The following is a 26,184-nucleotide window of genomic DNA, read 5'->3' as shown; positions in this document are numbered from 1 at the left end:
CCCCAAGAAATTCTCTATACCCCAAGTTATGAAATTGTTTTATTTCATTTTCTTTCTGCCTTTGGCTTTGACATGTTTTTTTTTTCCTCTTTCACTACAGCTGAAGATGCCTTCTTATCTGCCATTATAAATTACACAAATAGCTCGACAGTTCATTTTAAGCTGTCACCTACGTATGTTTTGTATATGACATGTCGGTATGTATTGTCAAGCCAGTACAGACCTGACATCACTCCTACTGAGCGTACTCACAAAGTCATTGCAATAGTCAACAAGATGGTGAACATGATGGAAGGAGTTATACAGGTGAGTTTCTCTGCAAAAACATGTCAAGGGAATTAAATACATCTTGTAGATTATCTAGTAACCTTCTTAGTCTTTTTCTTACTGTTTAACCAACTATTGTTAAGGGTCAGACCAATACCTGCATTGATTGCCCATATGAAGGTTTGCTTTTGTGTCAATGAATAATGTGAGTGGTAAGAAACTCTCTCCTGAGCAATGTGGAAAGTTAGGGAGGGGCTGTTGCTCTGAAGATATGTTCTCTGACAAGAAGTTACTCTTCTGTTCTCTAGAAGGTAAGATCTTTGCAAGCATTTCTGGCTGTGAGCTCTTGTAAAACAAGTTGGATGTGCTTATTAAAGAGTATCACATAGATAGCAGTTGTTTGCACTGATTGATGCTTGAAGTGAACATATTGAAAAGAAACATGACTTTTTAATTTTGATCCTGTTACTTTTACAACCTCTGTAACCACAAAAATGGTAATAAAACTGGACTTTCTGAACCGAGCTGACACACTTGCTTTATAGAGAGAAATATAAGTTCTCAAATGTTCTAACATCTTACATGTAGTCTGACGCTATTGCTATTACATGTGCAAGACTTCTACAGAAGCACAGGGGGAGTTCTGTTTTGTTTAGGAATGCAGGATAAGATCCACTGGGTTGTCTGTGAAATTAGACAATACCTTGCATTGTGTAACTGTTGATAAAATGTAATTGTCATTTCCTGAAAAAGGAGTGCTAGTTCAGGTATCCTCACTAATTAATTAATTATTGTAACTTCTTTGTCTGCAGGTTTTTCTCAGAGGAAAAATTGAAATATATTTCTATATTTATTAAAACATATACGTTTGTTACAAAAAGTACTGCCATAGTAGTCTGTATAGAGCAAGGACCCTGCTGTGCTAGGCACTGCACAAGCATAACAAACACATCAGTCCTGCTTTAGAGAATTTATGATGCAAGTATTACACAACAGGTTGATGAAGGGAGAAGAGGAAAGTAAACAACAAGAGTGTGGCATGAAAGTCACAGCAAACCAAAACTGTTCAGCTTTTGTTCAGGTTTTGGAAAGATTTAGTGGAGTTTTCAGTAGGGAGAATGTTATAATTAGGCAACTCTGTAAATAGTTACAACAGGATCCCACCTTTCACAAGAAAGAATGGGAGAAAATGCCAGTGTTGAAGACACTTTGCAGTAAGAAAACAAAGACTAGCCTTTCATGTACATTCTGAAGCTGATCAGAGGTTGAAAGGTGGTTTGATGAATCTGAAGTGAAGAACTAGTACATTGCTTTGAGTCTTGATGCCATGGTAAATGGATATTGGATAAAATTGAAATGGTATCAAAAGTTAAATATTCAGGTTCTGCTATTAAAAAAAAAAAAATCTGGCTGCGGAAGAGTGAATTTATTAAAGTCAGAGGGGAGACTGTGCAGTAGTGGAGAACATGAAATGCAAAGAGCCTGAACATAACCAATTTAGTTGGGAGAATGGAAAGTAAACAGTGAAAGGGTAGGCTTCAAATATAATCTGGAAGTTACAGTGCTAAATCAAAGTAAGTTACTAGGTTTATTTAACAAATGTAAACTAGTAACAATGACCCCAAAAAGACTTGGGGTGACAGGGATGGGTACAGTGGGAAAGCAAAGATAAAGTTCTGCATTCTTTGTGTTGAATTAAAATGGATAACCTTGTAGCTGCTAGAAGATACTAGAGAGGTGGGCTCAAACATCAGTTTGATTTGAAAACAAATCAAAGCTAAAGAATAGATTATCCTGTGAAAACATTCATTTACAGCACTGAGAAGGCTTCCCAAATCAAGTCCAGCCTTGTGGTTGTTGCAAGCGAGTATATTTTGTATAATCCTGCTAACAGTATTACAAAACTGTTAAAACCAAGTGTTTGGACTTTCACTTTTGTGAAAGGCCATTTCTACACCCTTGCAACTCCATAGTTGCAATCTAGTCTCCAACCTAAAATTTAAGGAAGACATCGACAAGGAAGTGGTAGCTGCATTTGTGGTTTGTGAAAGATGTTATCTAGTTGCAAGAAATAAACCGAAGAAGAGTTGGAGGTTGAAGAAAATTGGGAGGACATTCTTCCAAATGTCATGCTGAAGAAGCTGGAGGAAAGGGGCAAAACTACAAATGTGATGAAAGAGTAGAACTTCAGTGAATTTGAAGGTTAATGGGCTGGAGACAAAGAAACGCATTGATTCTAAAGCTTGAGCAGGAAAATGACGCTTGGACCTGTCTTAGTGGAGTATAAACAGTGCTAGCTAAGCTAAGTCAAATTACTTCATCTAAGCTGTAGAATGAGTGGTTATATTGATGGCTGTCCAATTAAACTACCATGTAATAAGTTGCTGTATCACAATAGCTTTTTTGTATGTCTAGACTGTAAAGCATGCCTGCACTGAAAGGGATCTGAGGGTGTGAAAGACAGAAAACCAGATGGGAGGCAAGGGGTGAGAGGCACCCAGAACAGAAGAGGGAAGGTGTACAAACTCATGTGCTGTACTGTGGGAGTAAGATAAATTGTTTAGATCCTAATTTTGCCTGCCTAGATCGTAAGGAGACTTGATAGCTTTCTGAAGTTACTCAAGAAGTACTTGCTAACAAATTAAGTTTGTGACTTTCTGTAGTCTTTGTATTAGTGTATGCAAATATTATAGAAGACTTCGTATGAGATAGGGATAAAATTAGAGATCTATGAGAAGGTTCAGTGCTTTTAATAAAAATCTAGGAATAGAAACTTAATTCACATAAAAAAGGCAAATTTTTGTATCCTGTTCCCCCCACCCCACCCCCCAAATCGTTCTGTGGCACTTCTGATCCTCTGCAAATTTTAACATTTGTTTGTAGAAAGAGCATCTCCTTTAGTTCTGTGCCAGTGCATCTTCAGTCAGTTCAGAGTGCCTTGGTGGGAAAGGGGGAAGAAACAAAAAAGCAGTGGCAATTTGGTTTTTTGAGCTCTAACTAAAATTATAATAGTAACAGCAAATGACACCTCAAATTTTTGCATCTAAGCTCACTGTGTTGCAGGTAGGGGAGAGTGGTCTGAATAGAAAGCCAAAAAGAATTAAGTAAGAGCTCAGTTTTAAATAATCAGACAAACATATCTGATGGGATTTTTTTGTTTGCTTTAACTCAGTGTAGCTTTTATGTACCAGCATTTTTGAGGCTCTTAGTGTGGTATTTCATTTGACTCTTGTTGCTTAAAACAGTCTTTGTTCTTTAATTGAAAAGCCATGTATTAAATCTGTCCTAGGTGGTTTATGTTTTTTGTTTGGTTTTGTTTGGGGTTTGTTTTTTTTGTTTGTTTTTTTTGTTGTGTTCTGTTTTTTTTTTTTTTCTGGTGGGGATTTTCTGTCCCCCTTTGTGTGTGTTTGTACACTGTCTTCACTGCAGCAGTGTGGGCAAATAGCTCCCTGGATCTGTTACTTGGATGGCTAGTTACCCCGTTGCCTGCAAAAAGTTCCACGGAGTTTCTGTGGTGCACTGAGCGTGGAATAACCAACTAGCCTGGGATGTCAACTAGTACAGGGCATTCCTTGAATTAATTGTGACATGTGAGCACTTCAGTTCTTAGCTGTTGTGCTACTAGTCCTATTAAAATAATTCATTTTTTAAAAGGGGCTCAGTTGCATCGTAGCTACTGATTAATGCATCTGTGTATAACTGTGAACATAAGTGTTGTACCTTCATATTTAGTGTTTGATTTCTAAAGCTATCATGATTGTTCACAAGTTTCTTTCTTCTATTCTGTTTGATTTCCTTCGTCCGTTTTTCTCCAGGAGGTAGACCAGGTTGATCAGGTAGGATATATTGCTGGGAACTGATCCTAGCTATGTTGGCTTAGCTCAGTTTCTCATGCTGCTTCCATATCAAAATACAATACTCAAACAGCTGGACTTGAACGGTTCATAACACTCATTCAGCAACTGGAACATGCAGTACTAAAATCCTTTTTTGACTTTGCAACTTTTACGGCATTCCATAATTTCTGCTTAACGCACTTCAATGTGGATATGAAATGACCAAAGTTCTTTTTCTTCCCTTTATTTTCTTTTTTTGTTGTTTGTGGTTCCTATTCTTTGGATTTCATCTGAGGTTGCCTGGCCTGGCATTTGTGGTCGGGAGATGGTGAGATAGATCAGTACTTGATACTGAATCACCTGGTATCAAAGCCAGTGAGTGCAGTATCAGGGTGGCAGTGGGCAGTAGTGAATATGCGCTTAAAAGTGCACAGATTACCAGATACTGCATTGCGCTAAGCTCTTAGCACTATACAACTAGATGCTTATGCCGTGACTTTATTGATATGGCTATTGGCAGTTTAACAGAATTTCGTATGTTCAGTGAACGTGTTAAAATTGAACTTACCAGTTACAGCAATTGCAATATTACATACAAACATTTTGCAAATATCTGGTATCTGAGATATGTGTGGTGAAATGGGAAAAGGTACTGGTCTATCTTTTGGAGCCTTTTTAAGCTGCCGTGCTTTATCAGAAAACTATTTCCCTGTATTATTTCTTGCTTCTTTCTACTTACAGAAACAGAAGAATATTGCTGGGGCACTTGCCTTTTGGATGGCAAATGCATCTGAATTACTGAATTTCATAAAGCAAGACAGAGATCTTAGCCGAATTACTGTGGATGCACAAGATGTTTTGGCACATTTGGTTCAAATGGCATTCAAGTAAGGCTATCAAACTTCTGTTTCACTTAACATGTTCTATGTATTTGAAGTCTATAACTTCAAATTTTTGCCAAATTTTAGGTACAGCAATAATGTCTTTTGTGTATTGTTAAATATCTGAGAGGAGGACTTAAAAGAGAGGCTAGACTTACTTCTTTAGACAGATATTTTGTTTTATAAATATGGATCACTGGGCTATGCAAGGAGTTTCATCTGTTAGCTGTTCTTGTGATAGTTGAGGCTGCCAATGGAAATTTTAGGGAAATGTTATTTAAATTTAGTTTGTGTTGATTGCTTTCTTTTAAGGTTTTTATGGAGATGTGAGGAAGGGTTATTTTTGCTGTTAATATATAAATACAGACACTCACATATTTATGGGTCTCTAATGAACCTTGCACTCTTTAAGGGCTTCTGATTATATTCATAATCTACTTTCATAATTGGCATAAATAGCAGTTTGCACAGTGGGTTTTTTGCACATTTTTTTCTTAAAAACATAGACAGGTTTTGGCTTGGGGTAAAATCAACCTATGCTAGTCAGCTCAGCCAATTACAATACTGATTAAAAGAAAAATTGAATGAAGTATCCAATGGGATGGGAAGTCCTCTGAGGAAGGGATCCTCGAACAAAGATAACAACATTGAGTGAGCACAGTGCTGATCAACAAGAAAGGCTTAATTTTTGTACATACTTAGATTTCCCCTCCCCCCCCCCCCCCCCCAGCCAGTATTGAACAAGTTTTTCTCAGCAAACTTGTGTCTCTGAAACTAATGTATAGAGAAGTCCCAGTGTACCTTGGGTGACTTATACCCAGCCTTCCCCCTCTTGTAGGATGTCTATTTTAAATATAGTCTTTTCATACGTCTGTAATAGCACAAAATACAATCTTTCTTCTTTTTATACCATGACAGGATTGGGAGACCTAACCATAGTTTAACTGTTTAGCTTTAAGGGGGGCTGTATTGCTCTGAAGAGCAATATGTAGTATGTGAATGTGGTATGTGAAACCTTATCATTGCTTTCTGAACTTTTGAAAGGTATCAGAGAAGCACCAAACCATTTTGTATGTACTCCCAACGGATTTTTTTTTTTCTTCTGTTGGTGAATTATGGGAAAATAGGGTATAGCAAGTAACTATTTTAACAGTCTCAATTTTTATAGCACCTCTAAATTACTGTTAATGAAGCTATGCCTTTTTGCCACAGGTCGGTGTTTTGGATTGGTGTTTTGAAACAACTCTTTGCTACTTCAATTTGCTAGATAGTCATTGAAGACAGAATATTTCTGTGGCTAGGAAGGAATGGCATTGTATTTTCCCCTATACATGATGAGCAGGCTGGATGTGAAAGGGTGTTTCTGAATTTTAGCTGTGTGTGAATTCTCCCCTAAGTACACTGTAACGTGGAAGATTTCAAATGGAAGTATTAAACTTTTGAAGAACCGAACTGTGGAATATATATTTAGAAAGCAAATAAAAAAGCACAACAGAAGCATGAAAAGAAAGAAGTCTGCTGTGAAAATGTTATTTGATGGTAACAACTGGCATACACCAGAATTGGTTGAAATTGTCATGGCTTTTGTTTTCTAGCAATTGAGGGTATTTCATTACAAATGTTACCAGTGAAACAGAAGGGGGAGTTGTAAAAAGCCATGAAATGTTTTCCTTTATATATGCGATTACAATTTGATTCCCTTTTAGTTTCAGTTCTTAACAGAAAATGTATAAATGATCAAAAACAGTGTTAAAGAAAATGTTTCATTATTAGAAGAGAAAGAATACTAAAACAGGCTTTTAATTTCACTGTAGTTAAAGGTAAGAGAAATACAAGAATCAAACAGAACACAGGACCATTTCAGGATCTTGTGCATTGGCTCAGAATAGGAATTTTTTTTTATTTTTTTTTTTAATACTACTCTTGGTAGATTTTCAAAACCAAGAAAAGTGTATTTCTGTTTGGAAAAAATAGTTTTTGCAATCTTACAGAACGAAAGTTTGGCCTGACAGCCATCTCTTTATGTAGCATATGACCTTCGCTTACAAGCATGGTAGTGATATTGCATTTAAGTGGCTGTGTTTGTTCCCTGGCAACCTGATTCTTTTTCCAACATTTCTGGGAGAGGTATGGGAGAACTGGTCTCTCTGGCATTTTAAAAAGTATTGTTTGGTTCCCTATAGTCACATACATAACACTGCAATTTCAGGAATCTTGTAATTTGATAGATCTCTTTTCTTTAGAAGCATTCATGAACTCATACAGGATTTTAAAATTTCTTTTTTTCCCCCCTCCCTTTCAGGTACCTGGTTCATTGTCTGCAATCAGAGCTTAATAACTACATGCCAGCGTTCCTTGATGATCCAGAGGAAAATAATCCTCAGAGGCCTAAAATAGGTTAGACTACTTGTGTCTTCTAAACCATACAATTAATTAGTAATAAATAGAATTGTTCTTAACAGTGATATAGCATTTCCAAGTTGCTCTAACCCCTGAGAATGGTTTGGATCAATTTTGTATGGATGATAAGAAAAAAGATAATAGGGACATTCAAATGATCTATATTTGGTTTAAAAATCATGGAGTAATTTCGTTTGGAGGGAACCCTCTGGATGTCATCTAATCCAGTGTCTTGCTCAAGGCAGGTGCAACTGGATCAGGTTGTTCAGAGTATTGTCCAGTTGAGTTTTGAATCTCCACTGAGGGATGGAGATGCCACAATGTCTCTGAGTAACCTGTTCCAACGTTTGACCACCCTCATGGTGAAATACTTTTCCTATATCTAACTGGAATTTCCCATGTTGCAATTTTTGTGTTGGTTTGTCTGTTGTTCTATGCTATCACTGTGCACCTTTGAGAGGGACCTTGTTCTGAACCTCCCATTAGGTAGGTGAAGACAGCAATAAGCTGTGCCCTTAGCCTTCTGTTTCCCCAGGATGAACCAAATCCACTTCTCTGTCCCTCTTTTATGTCCTTTTCTCCAGCCGCCTAATCATCTTGGTGGCTCTCTGCTGAATTTGCTCCGTTAAATCGGTATCTTCCTTGTGCTGGGGAGTCTAAAACTGGATGCTCTTCTCCAGATGCAGTCTCACAAATGCTGAATGCATAGGAGGGATTGCTTCCCTCCCTTCTGCTAGCTTCACTGCTGCTAACTTAACAGCTTAGTATGCAACTGGCTACCTTTCAAGCAAGGGCATGCTGCTTAATCACGTTCAACTTGGTGTTTACCAGGATCTCTACATCATTTTCAGCAGCGCTGCTTTCTGTCCAGATGGCACCCAACTTAACACTGTTGCATATACTTAGTCCTTCCCAGACACAGGACTTGGCAATTGCCTTTGAACTTTATGAAGTCCCTATCAGCCCATTTCTCCAGCCTACTGAGGCCCTTCTGAAAAATACTGCTGCCCTTCAGTGTGTCAATATTTCTTCCCAGCTTGGTATCATCTGTGAATTTGCTGAGAATACATTCCATCCAATCACTCAGGTCACTAATAAAGTCATTAAACAGTATCAATCCCAGCCTCAATCCATGAGGGAAGCCACTAATAGCTGACTGTCAGCTGGACTTGTATCCACAAATCCACCAAGTCCAGTGGTCCAGCCAATTCTCTACCTACATTATCATCTGCTTATCCAGTCCTTAGCTCAGCAATTTCACTATAAGGATGCTATGGGAGAATCTGACAAAGTACCTCCCAGGTACTAAGGTTAAGCTGACTGGGCTTGTAGATTCCTGCCAAGGATCCCTGCCACGATACTTTAAATATGATAGTGCTTCACAGCAATGTCAGCCTTCCTGGGCTGTTCCTGTCTGTGAGAGCATTCTGGTCATCTGTGCTATTCCACTATGTCTGTAATCCCGGCCCAGTGACTGTGCTCAGACTTCTAATGCTTCTTGTTGTTTTCCATGCTGAACACATTCACACACAGGCCCCTGAGATAGGACCCCCAGTTGTGCTATTCATGGGGAAAATGTGAGAGCCTCCTACATTATGTAGCCCGATGACTAAAGAAGAAAATGGAAAATGTATAAAAGGTTAGGAAGAGTTAAGGAGATAGTGACATTCTGAATAATTGAAGTAAAGATCATCTGCAGAGCTATTAAGGACAGTCATTCTGTTCAACTACAAAGAGTATTTATACAAAATTCATATATACTTCCTGGTCTTTTGGGTATTAAGCTTGCTGCAATTGCTTTTTTCCTGTGTTGAACATTGAAAGAAGAATATAAGAATGTACTGTTTTGTTTTTAGTGCCCTGTACTGTAAGAGAGAACTTTCTGGGACACGAACCCTGACGAAGTAGCAAACTGACATTGGAATAAAGGCAGATGATGTTCATTATTTCAGTTATTTTTGAGCTACTTTATAGATTTCTGTCTTACAACATACAGATAATGTTTTTCAGTCACAATCCTGTGTTTCAGTGCTAAGGAAATCAATTTGGTGGCCTCTTCAATAGAGATTTCAGATAAAAGTATTGCTTTAAAAGAAGGCTTGGAGATAAATGTTCTACTTGCATTAATATGTTCCACCAGGAAGCATATGAGGATGTTTCCTCTCGGTGAAGCTAACAGGAAGACCCTGTTGCTTCTTACATAATATTGCAGTGAACTAATGGGCAAAAGGAGATTTGAATAATATTTTAAAAAACTAATGTGTAAACAGGAGATGCGTTCTGCATTTTAAGTACATCACGCAATGCAAATAGTTTTTGCTGAAATTTTTGAATACAGTTTGATATTTAACTGCAAGGAGCTGTGAAATAATTGCAATATGCATTTGAAACAGTAGAATATAAAGGTTTTAACTTGTTATTAAGAATAACAGAAAAATGAGTTTACTCAAGTGAGGACATGATTTAAGTGTCAGATATAACCAGTGATATACTTGTGTACTAAATATTTCCCCAGAAGAATTTATTTTCATTTCAGGAGTTAAAAATGTATTTCAGCTATCAGTTTAACGTTGCTCCATCTTGAAAACCATGCAGCAGTAAATTTATTTCTGAAAGTCTGTATAACTTAAATACATGTAGGTGCTACCGAACATTCACCAGCCTGGGCTAGGTGTCTCTGTATTATTACTTATGGCCTAAACCAGTTGTACATTGCAGTATATGAATGTGATTTACTTTTTGTTTTATCTCTGTAGATGATGTGTTGCATACGTTGACTGGAGCTATGTCCCTCTTGCGACGATGTAGAGTGAATGCTGCTCTGACTATACAGCTCTTCTCCCAGCTGTTTCATTTTATCAACATGTGGCTTTTTAACAGATTAGTTACAGCCCCAGATTCAGGGTTATGTTCGCATTATTGGGGAGCTATCATTCGTCAACAGTTGGGCCATATCGAAGCCTGGGCAGAAAAACAGGGTTTAGAATTGGCTGCGGATTGCCACCTGAGCAGAATAGTGCAGGTGAGTGTGTGTATTTCTGATTAACACTTCTCATATAATTGTATATTCAGAAAGAATATTTGTATATTCTGTGTTCCTAGAGAATAGCATGTGGACAAGTGTAGTTTGTGTGAATCAATCCTGGAACATTGAGGTGGCATGCAAAGACAGAAAATATGTTTTCAACATCATTAATATTTAAGTTGCAAGTGAAATTAATAATTAGTTATTTTAGCCAACATGCTGTTCAGTTTCTGTTTATAAGACTGAGCTATAACTATGCTGAACGGAGACAAGAAGAGTAGCTGAAAAATTGATATGCCTCACTTATGATAGCTTTAGTATTAATGCACCTTGTAGGTACAGAAGATACAGTTAGTGGTTGTTTTGTGAATATTTATTTTGCTTCTGTAACAAGTCTGGCTTCCTGCTTTGTCTTTTCCTCTCTCTTCTCTAAAGAAAACTCAGAAACAAGGCTTAAGGTTTCATTCTGGTTAGGATTTGTCTCCTAGGGCTTTTTTTTTTTTCCTCCTAGGCAACCACATTGCTTACCATGGACAAATATTCAAATGCAGATGTTCCAAATATTAACAGTACTTGCTTTAAGCTGAATTCTCTGCAGCTACAAGCTTTGTTGCAGAATTATCACTGTGCTCCAGATGAACCACTCATCCCAACGGTAAGTCTCTTCTATCACTTACTGTGCTGTTTAACATACCTGAGGAATATAAACTTAAAGTAAAAACGCTGGCTGAAAATAGCTACCTTATTGTTGATTGGTTTGGAATTGTTACGAGAAGAGTCAGAGTGGGCAATGTGCTCTCCATACAGTAAGAAGTATCGGTGGTACCAGCCTGCTTCTGGCCACCAACTGCAACTTGAGCAGGTATTACCAAACATCTCTCTTAGACCGAGCTGGAATGTAAGGTAACACTGCATGTTGAGCATACTCAGAGAGGTGTCACTGCACCTTACACCATTTGTGGATGAAATCCAGTGAGGTGGTAGAGGAGAGGTGCACAGAGCACTCTAAAAGCTAGTTCTATGTATAACCACAAGGAACAAAGATTGAAATTTTGCCTATAGAAATCAAATGAAAGAAGCAGGAACACTAAGGTTTTTTACATGTGGGATGTAAAAATCCATGAATCTTGAATCCCTTCATATAAGCAGCGGACAGATTGACACATGGAATATGTATGTAGAGATAGATATATACATATATGTGTTGTTTTCAGAACTGTTTTTTATCTTGGTTTTAAGACATAACGGGCTATTCTAAGTTTTATCCATGGGAAACATCTTTTTGGCGAAAGTCAAAAGAAGTTTTGTGTTCCTTGCAGAATTGTAATCATATGCGGATGAAAACTGTTAAGGAAAACCCTGATTACAGGATAGTTGACTGATCTCAAAAACCTTAAAAGGTGGAGATAATCTAATATTTATATAAATGAATGCATTGTCTACAAAGTCTATTTTTTAATAACTTTGGATACATCTGTTTATTAAATCAAAGGTACTAATACAATGGTTCTAAAAGTGTTAAGGGGGACTTGTAGCTTGGATATATTTTTATATATTGGCTACCAAACCAAAAAGTCTTTTGCTGAAGAACATAGCTTATATTTCCTGTTTACGCATAGGTAGAATTCCACAGTTTATTATTATTGTTCTTTAGGGACCTCCAAAGAAATACAGTGCTAGATTTGACAGGTCATCTTTGTGTCAGAGGGAGGATTACAATATGGCTAGTTTGTCCTGTTGCAGTGAAGTGGTATTTGGGGCTTCTTTGCTCCTTGCTATGAAAAAGACTTGTACACTCAAACTCTGACTTACTGCTGCCAAATCTGAAAATTTTCAATGCTTAGAATTTGTTCTAAAGGAATATGAAGTATTTACTTTTACATACTTTAGTTTGATGTAATTCTTCTAAAAATTAGCACCTTTTATAGTAAAAAGGCCCTTCTCGAAGAGCGCTTCTAAATACAGGCTGGATTTATCTGACTTCGCCCTGGAAATTTGCTGGAACTGAACATTCAGATGAGAACACTGCTTTGGTCTCAACTGTGTTCTGCATTGTGCTCCAGTAATAAAATTGTTGTATCAGGCTTACAGATTCTGAGTTGCACATTAGTGTAACTGGGGTGAAATTAAGACCAAACTGTTAAGCTGGTCTTGGGAGCCAAGTAGAAGCTGTAGAAAGAGACTGGAAATCACATCTGAATCTTCGGTAAAGCAAATACTTGTAGTAAAGGAATCTATATGTAATATTTGTAGCAGCTTCAGATAAATAAATTGTAGTAATTCTGTCTTGATGCCAGCAAAATCACACATCTCTGGCGTGAGTTCTCTTCCAGAAAGAATGCTGGTTAACTGGAGGTAAAGATAACTTTTAAGTATTGATGCTGCCTGCTTGTTCAAACGTAGTGATAAGTGAAACCTGGGGTGATTTCTTGGTTCCTAAGGCACAGCATACAACTTGGAAGAGACTTGAATGCTCAGTTTTTTAAAAAGTTGCCTGTAACTTTTTTTATTTCACTTAGCAACTGAATACTTTCAGGCTAAAACTTAGGCCAGCCTAAGGCATATAAGGTAACAGAAAAATGAAGGAACTGCTTGAGGGGAGAGAGAGAAGAGCCTTTTCGTTGTGCACTCTTTTGCGTAATTTGGGATAAATAGAAGAATGTAGAAACACATTTACTTTTTGCGAAGTTGTTAGGAATTTGATTTTTATTGACTTCTGAATTAATTTTCCTTGGTTCATACAGTCTAGTAACAGATACCTTACTGAAATCTTACAGATCGCTCTAAAATGTAGAAGGAAGGCTACTGTGTGCTACATGCAACCACAGTAGCTAGATTGTGAAAAGTACACTGGTTTCACAGAACTTTTTGTGATATTAAGCAGAACAGTTGTGCACCGAATGTAAAGCTTAAAAGTTCCCTGCCGCACCTTGAGTGATCCTGCTTTTGTGTTGTGTCCTTCTACAGTGTTATTTAAAAAATACGTATCTACCTTAAGGGATCTTTCACATTATACTGAGCTCCCAGAAAATGTAGAATTAAATTAGTTCTATAAAACTTCCAGATTAGGGAACTGTATATGCCACTGGTCCTCTGTGGGTATATGTGTCCTGATGGAGCTGAAAATCCTCGTTTACACAAGTTGTCTGTTTCTTTTCTATATATTTAGTCTTACAGAAATACACATGCACTCAACAAAGTGTCAAAATTTTAAAGCTGCCTGTGATTCCACCTCTGCACATGTATGTTCTCTGCTATATGATTTTTAAACATGCACCAATTAAAAACATGCACCACAAGTTTTGAAAATATTGAAGTAAAAATAAATGCTTCTGTTTATTCTCTAACTACATAATCTATGGGATTTAATCAAATAAAGTAATGCAACGTATTGACTACATAGTGGAGCCGAAGAAGTTTTATATCTGATAATTTATTTTCCAAATTCCTTGTTCTTGCAGTCTTAGTATTTTCTTAATGTTAGTTTTTTTCCTTAATGAAAATTATCTCTTTATAGTAACAATGTCTTTCTGCCTTCTGTCCAGGAATTGATAGAGAATGTAGTAACTGTTGCAGAAAATACGGCTGATGAACTTGCTCGCAGTGATGGCCGAGAAGTCCAACTGGAAGAGGATCCTGACTTACAGCTACCTTTTCTTTTACCAGAAGATGGCTATTCCTGCGATGTTGTCAGAAATGTTCCAAGTGGTTTACAAGAATTTTTAGATCCACTCTGTCAGAGAGGTTAGTTCTGTTGTTTTACAGTGATCTTCTTTTTTTGGTGTAGTGAACAAAGAATGCAAAATTGTCCTGGTTTCAGCAGGGATAGAGTTAATTTCCTTCTTAGTAGCAGGTACAGTGCTGTGTTTTGGATTTAGGATGGGAACAAAATTGATAAGGCACCGATGTTTTAGTTGTTGCTAGGTAGTGCTTACACTGGCCAAGGACTTTCTAGTTTTCCATGCTCTACCGACTGAGAAGGCTGCAGGTGCACAGGAAGCTGGGAGGGGGCACAGCCAAACTGGCCAAAGGGACATTCCATACCATGTGACGTCATGCTCAGTACATAAACTGGGGGAAGCTGGCCGGGGGGGCCGCTGCTCGGGGGCTGGCTGGGCATCGGTCGGCGGGTGGTGAGCACTTGTACTGTGCATCACTTGCTTTGTGTATTATTACTATTATCATATTATTATCATTATCATTTTATTTCAATTATTAAACTGTTTTTAGCTCAACCCACAAGTTTTCTCACTTGTGCTTTTCCAATTCTCTCCCCCATCCCATCGGGAGGCGGGGGAGTGAGCAAGCGGCTGCGTGGTGCTTAGTTGCCAACCGAGGTTAAACCATGACAAAAATATATTTCAGTTAAATGCAAACCACTTTCTTTTTTTATGTATGTTTCAATCTTTTTATACTGTATTCTTCAAGTGTTTACTTTTGCAACCCATAAAAAGTATGCAGGATTTTTTAATCCTTACCCTTTCTCCTTGTCCCTTTCATTCACTTTCAAGGTTCTAAATAAGCAGCGCTGAGTTACTAGTGCCTGCTGAAACTTTGTTTTGCCTTTGCTCCTGAGCTTTTTTGGATTTTGGTGCTAGAGCAGCAAAAATGTACATAAATGTAAATTTTGTAATGCTTCAACAATTTCACAGTTAACTTACTCTTAAAGCTAATGTAAATTAAATAGTTAAGTCACTTTTTTTACTCATCAGCTGCTTCCATATAACATTAAAAAACCACGAGCTTAAAATAGTTCTTCTAATGTTCATCAACGTGAGAGTATGGATTGGGCATTTGCAGTCCAACAAAATTTCAGATGATGAGTAGAGAGCTCTTGTAGTTGGATGAAAGTGACCTAAACTTAAGAAAGTAAAGCAGGGGGTCTGTCAGAGCATTTACAGTGAATGAACAAGTTATGATCCTTATCTCGTGCTCCTCAATTTTATTAGAAGCTTTTTTGTTACATAATTTCTTAATTTTCTGCTTGAAAAGCAGTTGTTTAAAAATTTCCACAGGAATATTATGGTAGATAGGACAGCAAAGGACGCTATCAACAAAGCAGACTTACTCTATCCTACAGTGAAGCTTTGCAATTGTTGGTTCCAACTTAGTTTATAGAAAAGCCATATTCTTGCATTTTAAAAAAAAAAAAGTAGGAAACTGACGGTTTTGAAAGTACAGTGATTTACAGAGGATGTAGTCTTGAGACTAAACAAGACTAGTAGAATAAATCCTTTAATTAGTAAGTATGATTCATTTGCTATACAAATGTCTATATAGGTATTACAAGTAAGGCCTTTTTAATGCATGCATTCAAAATTTTACTTTTTAGGTATCCCTTAAATTATGCTGAGGGACTGGTTTGCAGTAAATCAATGTAAACTGAATTGCTGAAAGATGGTCTTTGAGGAGGAGAATCTCATCTGTTTGGAGGGAGCGATTTGTAATTTGACTGTGATGTGGATTCTCGCTGACCCTGATTCAGGAGACGATGTTGGATACTTCTCAGCTGCTGTGGCTCCTTTTTTCAAAATTCTAGGAATTGCTCAATTAACAAAAAACAAATCAAACAAAAGCCCGCTTTTAATTGCGTAGTTGCGTTAAAAAAAGTAACAAGTCCAGGTGAAGCTTTACCTCTGCCAAATCTATGCTGAGACCAGTTAGCTAGACTCTGCAAAGCAGAAGATTTTTGTGGTGCTCTCTTATTCAGAGTTCTGGTGGCTTGTATTCTAAAAGATGACTTGGTGTTTCATGTCTTTTTTGAGTCTGGTTGGTACAAGCAATATTTTGCAGCCCAAGAGTTTTCTATGAGCGTGTAGTGTTTTTAAATACATATGTTTCTCTGAAGCAGCAGCTATAGAACTGTAGGATTTTGTAGATGCCATAAAATTGCAGTGAAGCATATAATGGCATCTGAGATGCAGGATTCAACATACGAATGAATATTAAAAGATAAATACTGCTATTTGGTATTTCCTTGTGGCAGGCTATTTGATTTTAATTAATCTATTAAGAAAATACCATGACTACGTTGATGTTACTTTCTCTTTTAGGATTTTGTAGACTAACACCTCATCCACGGTCACCAGGCACGTGGACAATATACTTTGAGGGTGCAGACTATGAAAGTCACCTGTCACATGAGAATGCTGAGTTAGTAAGTATTGATTCAGTGAATAATTGTCAAAACTGATATCTTGTTGTGTGTGTTTTATGTGATGAGTTTTAATCCTTGTTAGGAAGAACAGGCTTAACCATTAAACATGTAGTTCACCAGTGATTTCGTGAATTTAAGGAGCTATTTGCAGGTTTTTTTAAGTCGGCATTTTTCTAGGCTGTGGCATGATATAATTCTTGCATAAGCAAACTTTGTCTGTCGTGTTCCCCCACCCTGGGGGTAAACAGTGAACAAATTCCTTTTAAACACAGTCAAAAATTTATATGGACATGCATCTGTAAATAACTTAAAATGTGAATGGAGCTGCAGGCTGCTTTTATTTATAAACTGGCAGTTACCAAGTAAATGTTTAGTATTAAGTTGTGATCTGGTACTTTTTTTTCTGCTAGGTTTTCAGGAAAAGTTCTTTAGTTTTCCTTTTCATTATACTTATTAAAGAAGGGTTTCACTTCAATGTGAGGTGGCTTTTTTCTGTTGTAGGCGAGTTTTTTGTTTGTGTCGTGTTAGTTTTTTGTGGGGTGGGGTGGGGGCGTTGCTTGTTTTGGTTTGTTGGTTTTTTGAATGTGTGATAACCAAGAATATCAAAGTTACAGAATAACTTGGTTTTGGAAAGATGGTGGCTTTATGTCAAACAATTTTTAGAGCATCTAAACAGAAATAGCTTCATATTTATAATTAGTATTTCAATGAAATCAAGGTGGCCAACATGAAACTAGAATTATTTTCTTCAAGCCTTCTATGAAAGATACTTGCCCCTCACTATTCAGAGGGACTTGAAAGCTTCATTTACTCTGTTCAGACCCTGACATTTGTTAGATGACTTTATGCAGTCTTGCTGCAGTGGCCTAAAGAACATGTTTACTTTACGGAAGAGCATCTCCTAAATCTGTATGACTGATACAGCAGAGCCCAGTCTTGAACTGATAAGCCCGGCTCTGTAGGCTTGGTATTTTGGTAAATGGGCATTTGACTGAGGAAAATATAGCAGAGACATTCTTGAGACATCATGCTCTTCCTCCTTCCTTTGTTGCTCTAAGAAATGCATTTTTTAGAGCTAGTGGAAACAAAAAGCATCTGAAGTTATACTAGGTAGTTGCTGTTCCTCATACTAAGAAAAAGCTAAAGTAGAGTTCTGGCCAGTCTTCCTTAAAAAGGCTTGATAAAGAAATGCAGGATGATTGGATGCTACTATTTCATTCATCTGTGGAAATGAATACCATGTAAGACTGTTCAAATAACCCGATCTAATCATTCTTCTCTCTGGAGCATGTATGTTAATTGAATGTGCTAAGCTTGAGAGTTCTGAAAGTCTTTAGTCTTGGTGTCTGAGCAGTGCTCTAAATGCCGGTTCACAGATCACGTTTTGGTGCAACAAGTCTACGTAATCTAAATGCTAGGTAAATGTTCCATTTTATAGCTGTGAGGTTTTTGGGGGTTTTTTTCCTTCTTCCTTCCTTTTTTCCCTTCCCTCCCCAAGCCAAAACTATTCTCACAATTCTGCTTCTGTTGGTAGTCTGGGGAATTGCCCAGGCTAGGCACTCCTCAAATTTTCACTAAAGAATTTCTTTTATTCTTAGAGCAAGAGAGAAATTCAGTATAGACTAATGGCAAAGTTATGTTCCTAGTGGCTTACCTTTTCCAGTGCGTATGTTTTTTGTTGAATTAGTTTAGTAATGTTTCTATTTAAATTAATGGAAAAAATCCTAAATAAAGTAGGAACAGATTCTGTTCTTCTGCCGTCCTTGGCACAGGGCTGCTAGAAAACTCCTAGCTTACAAACTACTTGCTTTTCTAATACTTGAACTTAATCAAAAAGTATTAATTTTTTTTTAATTAATTTCCTTTGCTTATATTTTTACTTTGTCATGGGTCTTGTGAAACTTGCAGTTAGCAGGTTTTAATATGGATACAAGCTAGAGTGCTTTAACTTACGTGCTTCAGCTGATGCAGACTGTGATGGCAACCTTTTGAGTAGAGAGAACTGGCAATGTTGCAAGGATATAAAAAAATTACTGAACATGTTTATGGGCTCGGGCTGTATTCAACTTACAGAGTTTTCAGAAGTGAAAATTTTTGGAACTTTATTTCAAGGCTTTAGCTCTGCCTTTGAAATTAGTTGGCCTCTTAATATCTTTGCAGAATTATTATCTTCTAGATGTAGCACTAAAAACTGAGCTCCGTGTAGATCGCCCTCACCTTTCTAATAGGGGCCTACTGAGTCTGAACTTCAGTTTTCATTAAAAGTTACTACAGTTTTATAGACATGTTACATTTCAAATTGTGAATCATTAATAATCTCTTTACTGAATTAGAGAAGGAGAAACAATAGGTAGACTTCAAAGCTTCGGCAGTGTTCATAACACAGATGTAGTACTTGATAATGTGAAGCCATATTAATCAAATGTTAGAGATTCTACCTTTAAAATGGAGTACCAGACATATTATTTAGGATGCGAGATCTTCTGCTGCACTAACAACTTTGTTTTGGTTGTAGATGAACTATTTTGCGCAGTAATTTTCCTAGCCTGGCAGTGAATATGAACTCTTGTCTTTTTTCTTTTTTCCCCTTCCCTGTTTGATAGGCTCAGCCTTTGAGGAAAGAACCTGAAATTATCACTGTAACACTAAAAAAACAAAATGGAATGGGCCTGAGCATTGTTGCTGCCAAGGTATGGAAGTCAGTTTGTTTAAGTGTTACTGAAAAAAGCTGCTTTTTTTTTTTTTAATCAGCCTACCGTGGAAAATGTTAATGGAAAAAATCTATTTCCCTTAAATTTGTTGTGCTCATCATGTTGATCATACCTTTATTCTGGCTGGGAAATGTTTCCATAAAATACACAGATGTGACCAATACAAGATGAAACATAATATGGATGTAGTTATTATGACATTTAAATTTAAACCTCTACTACAGGTTATTCATTTTTCAGAGCCAAAAATTGGCAGTGTTATTAAATGGAATTAATAAACAGGCTTATTTAGCACTTCTGCTGAAAAGTAGCGGAAGTATCTAGGAAAGAAAAGCAGTAAATATAAAGAACAAGATGTGTGGTTTTTTTTTTTAATTTGATGAAAAAATAATTCAAATATATACAATAAAGTTTGTATACTTCCTGCTATAAAGACAACACCTTATCTTTTGCACAGTGTACAGATGCATGTACGACTTCAGTTTTGCTTCTTTATAGTAGAGAGCTACAGCATATTAAGTAGCTTGGTGAAGGAGGGTATACCTCTTGCCCTGACGGGCCGAAATTGTGGGTGTATGCTGCTCTTAGTAGCACTACACAGTAATGTATAGAATGCACATACAATTCCAGCCACCAGATGGAGGACTCCACTAGCTGGTTGATTTTGCTTTATTAACTGGGTCACATAGCAGACATAATCTTTGAGTTTTAAGCTTGTTATAAATTATGCAATGGTGATTTCCAAAAGTCCTTGTTGTAATTGTGGCGTACAACAGAACAAGTCTTCCTCATGTCTTTTCACTGTGTAGTACATGAAACTTCAGAATGCTGTAGTCCTCCTTGGCACTTAGTGCATAGGCTGAAAACATGATTGTTTTACTGCTTTTAAGTTATCTCACATAGTTAATTGCTTCTAAACAGCACTATTTTTTTTCCTACAACTTTGCTTATTTCACAGTCTGTTCTTGAAACAGTGATCTTGCACGGTATCAGCTTTTATTTCTGAGATCTGTAGAGGAATACCAGGTGAAAGGTGTATGTTGCTAACAATCAGCAGTTATTGAGGAAACTATTCAGGATCTGAAAAATGTAACTCAGTATTCTGCTCTTATTTTGGTGGAATGGGTTAATAATCTGAGAAGAAAATACTAGATCTTGAGATATGCCAGATTAAATAAGTATCAGACTTCTGACTGCCATCTGCATTTCTGTTGAATGTTTCAAAATGTGCAGTGGGAATTCCCCCCCCCCCCCCGCCACTTTAAACTGTGAAATCTGATTTCTCATGTAGAGAGAAGCAGGATATAATGAGGAAAAAGTTTCCCTTTTCACTGGAGCTGGCTGGCTTCTACAGGTTGTTTTAACAGCTGACACTTAACTTCCATTAGCAGTATGTAACAGTGCTACTGGTCAGTGTGTAAGCTTGATTGGAAAGTTTTTTACAAGTTATTTAACCAATTTCATGATTTCTTTAACACGTTCGGTGATGGAAGCAGCAGTCTTCAGCTCAGTACAGCTGCAGAAACACTCACTGGTTCAGGCAGTAATTTGCATTTCATCTTGCTGCTGTGTGCCTACCACAATATTGGAATTCTGATTTTAAAAAGGTTGTGTCTTAAATCTTGATCTGAAATAAGCAAGAGGCAGATTTTTATTTTGGTTTCAGTGTACATAGAATAGAAACTTTTGCTTAATTTGAAGTTAGCAGAATGTTCATTGGATAGAAAAAATCATCTCACATTAAGTGTTGAAACAAGTTGCTGTAGTAGTTAAATAGAATTATTTTCAAGGGGTTATTTCGAGGGGTTCAAAGTTGCTTATTGTAAGTAATTAATAGCATGTTTTGCCCGTAATAGGCTTCATAAAAACAACAGAGTAAGGAAGAATACACAGGCATTAATTTTCTCAATCTGACCAGATTAAAGAATTGAGTGAGTGCGACTGAGAGGCTAGTAATAGTGGGTGATTTTTTTTCTTTCTATTCCTATCTTGTTAACCTTTACTAATACTTTTTCCGACATGTCTCAAGTCATGTATCTTTTACCAGCGTAAAAATTAAAATTCTCATTTTTTTCCTTTGGCTGAGGAAAATGGAGGAATAAGTCCAATAGACTACTTGTTCAAATTTTCTAAACATTAACTGGATAGAATACCTGAAATGAGAGGGAGAGGCAAGTGTGAGAATAGATTTAGGTTTTTCCAACTTTTTAATAGTAAAAGGTTGGCTATCAAATGCTCATATGAAAGTACCTTAGAGTTGAAGAAATGAAAGCTCATACTCAGTTTCAGAAATATACAGTTACTGCTGCCACGCACAGGATCCCAGTTTGATTGCTGACCCAATTACATTTTGAAGCACTCTAGAAACCAATAGTTCAATAAAGTGCTGTAATAAAAGAAGATGCAGCGGCTGTTCAACAGGTGGCCCTGCTCCAACCAGTGAAAGACAACCCTGAAACTATTCAGCTTTGGTTAGGAAAACAGTTGTGTTTTTCCTGTGGTGTGACAAAATAGTTGCTCTCAGTAACATGCTGTGAGAATGCCTTTGCATGTCAGTGCTGACCTGCCTTTTTTGTTAAGTCTTAATGGGCTCCTCGTACTTGTCACTGGCTTTGGATGAAGTTGGTTAAAATGTAGGTTGGTGATATTCTAGAGATGGATCAAATGGGCAGATTCTCAGAGATTGAAAAGAAAAATAACCTACCGGCTGCTTTTCTTCCTCTTACCCATTGCAAGAAAATCTACGCTTTCCTAGTAATCTGTGCTCCTCTCTCAGGAAACGTCTAACAAATTCATCATTTGATAATTCTTTGAGTTTTTATTAGTTCGCAGGGCTTTGTAGATAAAGAAAGTCTGTGCCAATTAGGAGTTTTTAATGGGGAAATTAGATACCGTACCTTACATACCCCTTCCACACCAAATGTTCTGAATTACCAAGTGATTGTCACGCCTTCTCTGCTGCAGTTGAAAAAGATGATTCGAGTTGAAGCTAAGGTTATACAAGCAGAGAATTGACACAACTCCCATTGAAACGCTGTACACCTGCTTATTCTTATGGTAGATGGTTTCAGTTTGTGATACTAGGTGATTGCAAACACGTTGACATTAATGTCAAAACAAAACAAAACCAAAGGAGGTGAGTCAAGGAGTATATGAAAGCGTTAGGTCCCTGGGGAACCCTGTATTTGATCCTCTTTCCACCTAATGACAGGTAAAATGTTGAAGTGCTTTACTTTTAATGAAATAAAATACGAGTAGCTGTGAAATAGAAGTTTTACAGGCCTGCCAGCAGTGCCGGAGAGAGCAGAAATGCTGCGCGTCACCTAGTTCACCTCACTTTGCTGTAAGGGTGTTTTCTGAGGCAGGACAGCCCCTTTGAGCAACCATGTAGTAAGCATGCACGCTACATGCAAACATACCAGAGAAAACAAGTTTAGTTACAAAACAACTGTTAGCTGCCAGAGCACTGTAAACAGCGTTGTGTTTGTTTGGGTTTTGTTTTGTTTTTTTTTAAGTTGGGAAAACACCTAACAGCATTTCTTAAACTGAATACTTTACACAGATTTTTATTTGTATTTAAAGTTAAATTGTATAGCTTCAGATGTGATCCAAAAAGGTAACTTCTTGTTCTACCCTTTTGTAGGTGTTGCATGTTTTCTTACAGTAATACTCCTGTAGCTTTATTAGCAGTAGGTTTTGTAGTAGGTATATGGAAATGTAGTTGGTAGGAGTGGTCGGGCATCGGGAACAGTATTGCTTTTTGAGGTTGTGTGCAGAATTTGGTTGCTCTAACCCTGAAAGATGTTTTGATGTTAAAAGCTGCCTGACTCCCAACCACATTGCGGTTAAGTTTTTATGAAATCCAGATGATTTGGAAGCAGCGTGTGCATGCAGTTTACTTTAAAAATATATCGCTTTTTGGGGGCTTTTGCATGTGACTTCTTAGCCATCTGTGGGCCAGCACATTACTTCCTGTTTAATTTGGAGGTTTTTTGTCTCTTGTACAAAGGGTCTCCCTTTTTGTTTTTTCTAGCAGTTTTCAAAGTTTAATAAAGCCTCTAAAGTAAATGGAAGTCAGAACAGCATAACTGATTACGTAAGAGTCTGAATATTGTATTGGTTATGGCTGGTGTTGATAAATGCTACACTGTGTCATAGCATCCAGCTCCGAGTTATCTTGATGGGTATCTTGGAAAATCCAGCAGACTAGAGCAGTAGTTGCTGTTGAGGGCTGAAAGAGAAGTGGAGAATTGTTTTTTTTCTTTCAAGGATCTGTAGTCCCGGAGATCAAAATGTGGTTTTCTGTTGTTGGAAGAACAGAATCCATGGTAAGTCTGTTCAGGTTTCTGTCGGGACTGTTTTTCTCTGAAGTTTTAAATACTATCCCTGTACTTTTTCCTGCTCTCTTGCTTGTTTAAACCTGCCAGTAGTTACTTGTTCGTGTAGCAACAATGTAATACAGCATGCAGTTATAGTCAGATGTTAGTAGCTAACTTTCTAAAATCTAGAAAGAAAAAACTAATTTTTTAGCTTGTTCTTCATATGCAATTCTCAAATTTGTGGAAGTGACTATTAATATTTAAAGTTTCAGGTGTGATAACTACTGTTTTACTGTGGCAGAGCATGAATAGCATGACCTGTGATCTGTTTACTTGTCATATTAGTTGGCTTTAATCCAGGTTCCTCTAAAAGTCTCTTTTCCCCTTATAAAGTCTTAGTAGAATAATTAAAACTGACATCCCAAACAGTATACATAAGACTCTTAATACTCTGCAGACCCTTCTGAAAAGACCAGAACATGCAAATACGTTGCAGTTAGGATATCTTACGTTCAACACATTCGCAGAGTAGAGCATTTAAATTCTCTTTAGATTGCTACTGCGCAAAAGACAGGATTCTTGTGTTCTGCAAGAACGAGAGAGCAGGTTTTGTTGATTAATCTTCGCGTGCTGGTTATATTCATTAGTATGCTACGATTTAGTTCTTCAAAGTGTGGCACACTTCTACTTCTTGCTCGGTCATCTTTTATTAGTATAACAGAAAAAGTTACCTTAAAATATATACAAGCACCTTAAAATACGTATTCATATGCCCCTACTGGCATATAAGTCAGAGTGTATTTTCTAGGATTTTTTAACAGATGGTCAGATTAAGTATCTTCATAGCGTTTGCTAAAACAGGATGAGATGGTGATAAGGTGTTTCTTTGTTAATAGAAGCATTTCAAACACTGAGTGTGACAGTTCATCAATAAATATTCTGGGGAAGGGGCTTACTTTTCTAAAAACAAGTGTGTGGCATCTTAACTGTAAAGAATTTGTATTATTTGGCAACCTTGATTGTTCTTAAAGTTTAATTATTCTAAGTTGCTTTATTTTCTAAACCATTGCTCATCATTTTATATTTAGCAGTCCATTTAAGGTGTTAAATTTAAGGAGGGTTTGAGACTACGGGGAGTATCAATTTCGATGTGAAATTTTTCTGAAAGTTTGTTCTACAAATACCTTATAGGTGATCTATGTAGAAGGAACAGGCTTAAACATTCATTTAAAAATCTTAATATTTTTTTCTACCCCCAAAATTGAAAATTAGGTTTATAGTTAATACTGTTAACATAATATACAAATTTGATTCTCTCTACTCGGTGTTTGCAAATACAGACAGTTGATGAGATTTTTTTTTTTTTTTTAACTGTTTGTTAGCTCTCTACTTGTATTCTAGGTCTTAAGATTTCTTAAGATTTCAGATACCTCGGTATCCGAGGTTTTCTTGTGTCTCTGTTTTCTAAGTTTTTAAGGAAAATTTTGGCCCTTTCCTCCTGGTATGAATTAATTGAAATGTTTGAGTAAGAAGATTAGAACTTGCTTTGTTTTGGTTTTTCTTTAATGTTTGATACTAGTTCACATCAGCAGTCTGAACTACTGATGTTGCCTTAACAGGCTTCTTAGGAGAAACTTAAAGTAAAAAAGTCATATTTCTTTGTCACTTCCAGCACAGATTTCACAGTCTCGCAGGAATCGGATAGTATATAAGTTGCCAGTTTAGTCTTCATTGTGAACAAATAAATAGCTATGTGTTAGCAATTCGCCCGTTTCTTGTTGATTCATAACTTCCAGTGGGGTTTTGGGTTAAATTTTGGTACTTTGCAGACATTCTATAAAATTTTGCTAATGCTTTCATGTGCTGTGTAAAAAACTAAAGCTTATGCCAGCACAGCACGATTTTTCTTCTCACTAGCTGTGAGACCGCAGCTCTGGTTTTGTCTCTTTATTCACTTGTATTTAGATTGATACTGCAAATGGGTCACGCAAACATTTGTATTTAATGCCTTCCGGAACAAAGCAGCGTTTAAAATTCATGTGCCAGTTCTTCCTTGCACTAAAACCTTCTGTATGCAGGCACTTGCTAACAAGCCCACAAAAGTGATAGTGCACATATGCTTTAGCTAGAATTCCTCTACCAGACTTCATTCAATTCTGGCACTCAAACTTCCAAAATTCCGTTTAGATACGTGTTAATACAGCATTTTAATTGTAAATTTTTTACTCCTATTAATGAAAAAAACTTTCAGAACTTAACAAATTCTGTGTAGACTTTTTCCTGTATGAATAATGCTCTCAACTGGAATAGAAATTTGGTGCGTAATAGTATATGATAGTGTATGCCCTGATACTGGATTAAGTTGTATCCATCTGAAACTGCAGAGCAGCATTATGTGGAAGATTGTGCTGTGGGGTTTTTTTCGGTTGTAATTTGTCCTTAGCTGTAGAGCCAAGAGCCATTTCTTCAAAAAAGCGCAGAGATACAGGGTGGTTTTTTTTTCCCAAAATAGATTGCCCAGTATGTCTTGCCTGTGAAGTCCTATTCACAGTCCTAATTAAGCTGAGGCATTAGTTGAGAGTTGCCTT

General features: G+C 37.0%; 1 protein-coding gene across 1 annotated transcript in view; it reads left to right on the top strand.

The window, feature by feature from the left end:
• MLLT4 (myeloid/lymphoid or mixed-lineage leukemia (trithorax homolog, Drosophila); translocated to, 4) overlaps nt 1–26,184 on the top strand; it is a 95,781-nt gene that overhangs the window by 33,752 nt on the left and 35,845 nt on the right. The window contains exons 13-21 of the mRNA XM_009329204.1: nt 101–306; nt 4,083–4,103; nt 4,845–4,990; nt 7,287–7,381; nt 10,141–10,406; nt 10,921–11,064; nt 13,955–14,153; nt 16,463–16,566; nt 19,170–19,256. Of these exons, the coding sequence (XP_009327479.1) occupies nt 101–306; nt 4,083–4,103; nt 4,845–4,990; nt 7,287–7,381; nt 10,141–10,406; nt 10,921–11,064; nt 13,955–14,153; nt 16,463–16,566; nt 19,170–19,256 (1,268 nt within the window). The remainder of the gene's footprint in view (nt 1–100; nt 307–4,082; nt 4,104–4,844; nt 4,991–7,286; nt 7,382–10,140; nt 10,407–10,920; nt 11,065–13,954; nt 14,154–16,462; nt 16,567–19,169; nt 19,257–26,184) is intronic.

Source organism: Pygoscelis adeliae, unplaced genomic scaffold (assembly GCF_000699105.1).
Source record: "Pygoscelis adeliae isolate BGI_AS28 unplaced genomic scaffold, ASM69910v1 Scaffold77, whole genome shotgun sequence".
Classification (NCBI taxonomy): domain Eukaryota; kingdom Metazoa; phylum Chordata; class Aves; order Sphenisciformes; family Spheniscidae; genus Pygoscelis; species Pygoscelis adeliae.
The sequence above is the reverse complement of the archived record's forward strand: the minus strand, read 5'-3'. Positions and strand labels throughout refer to the sequence as shown.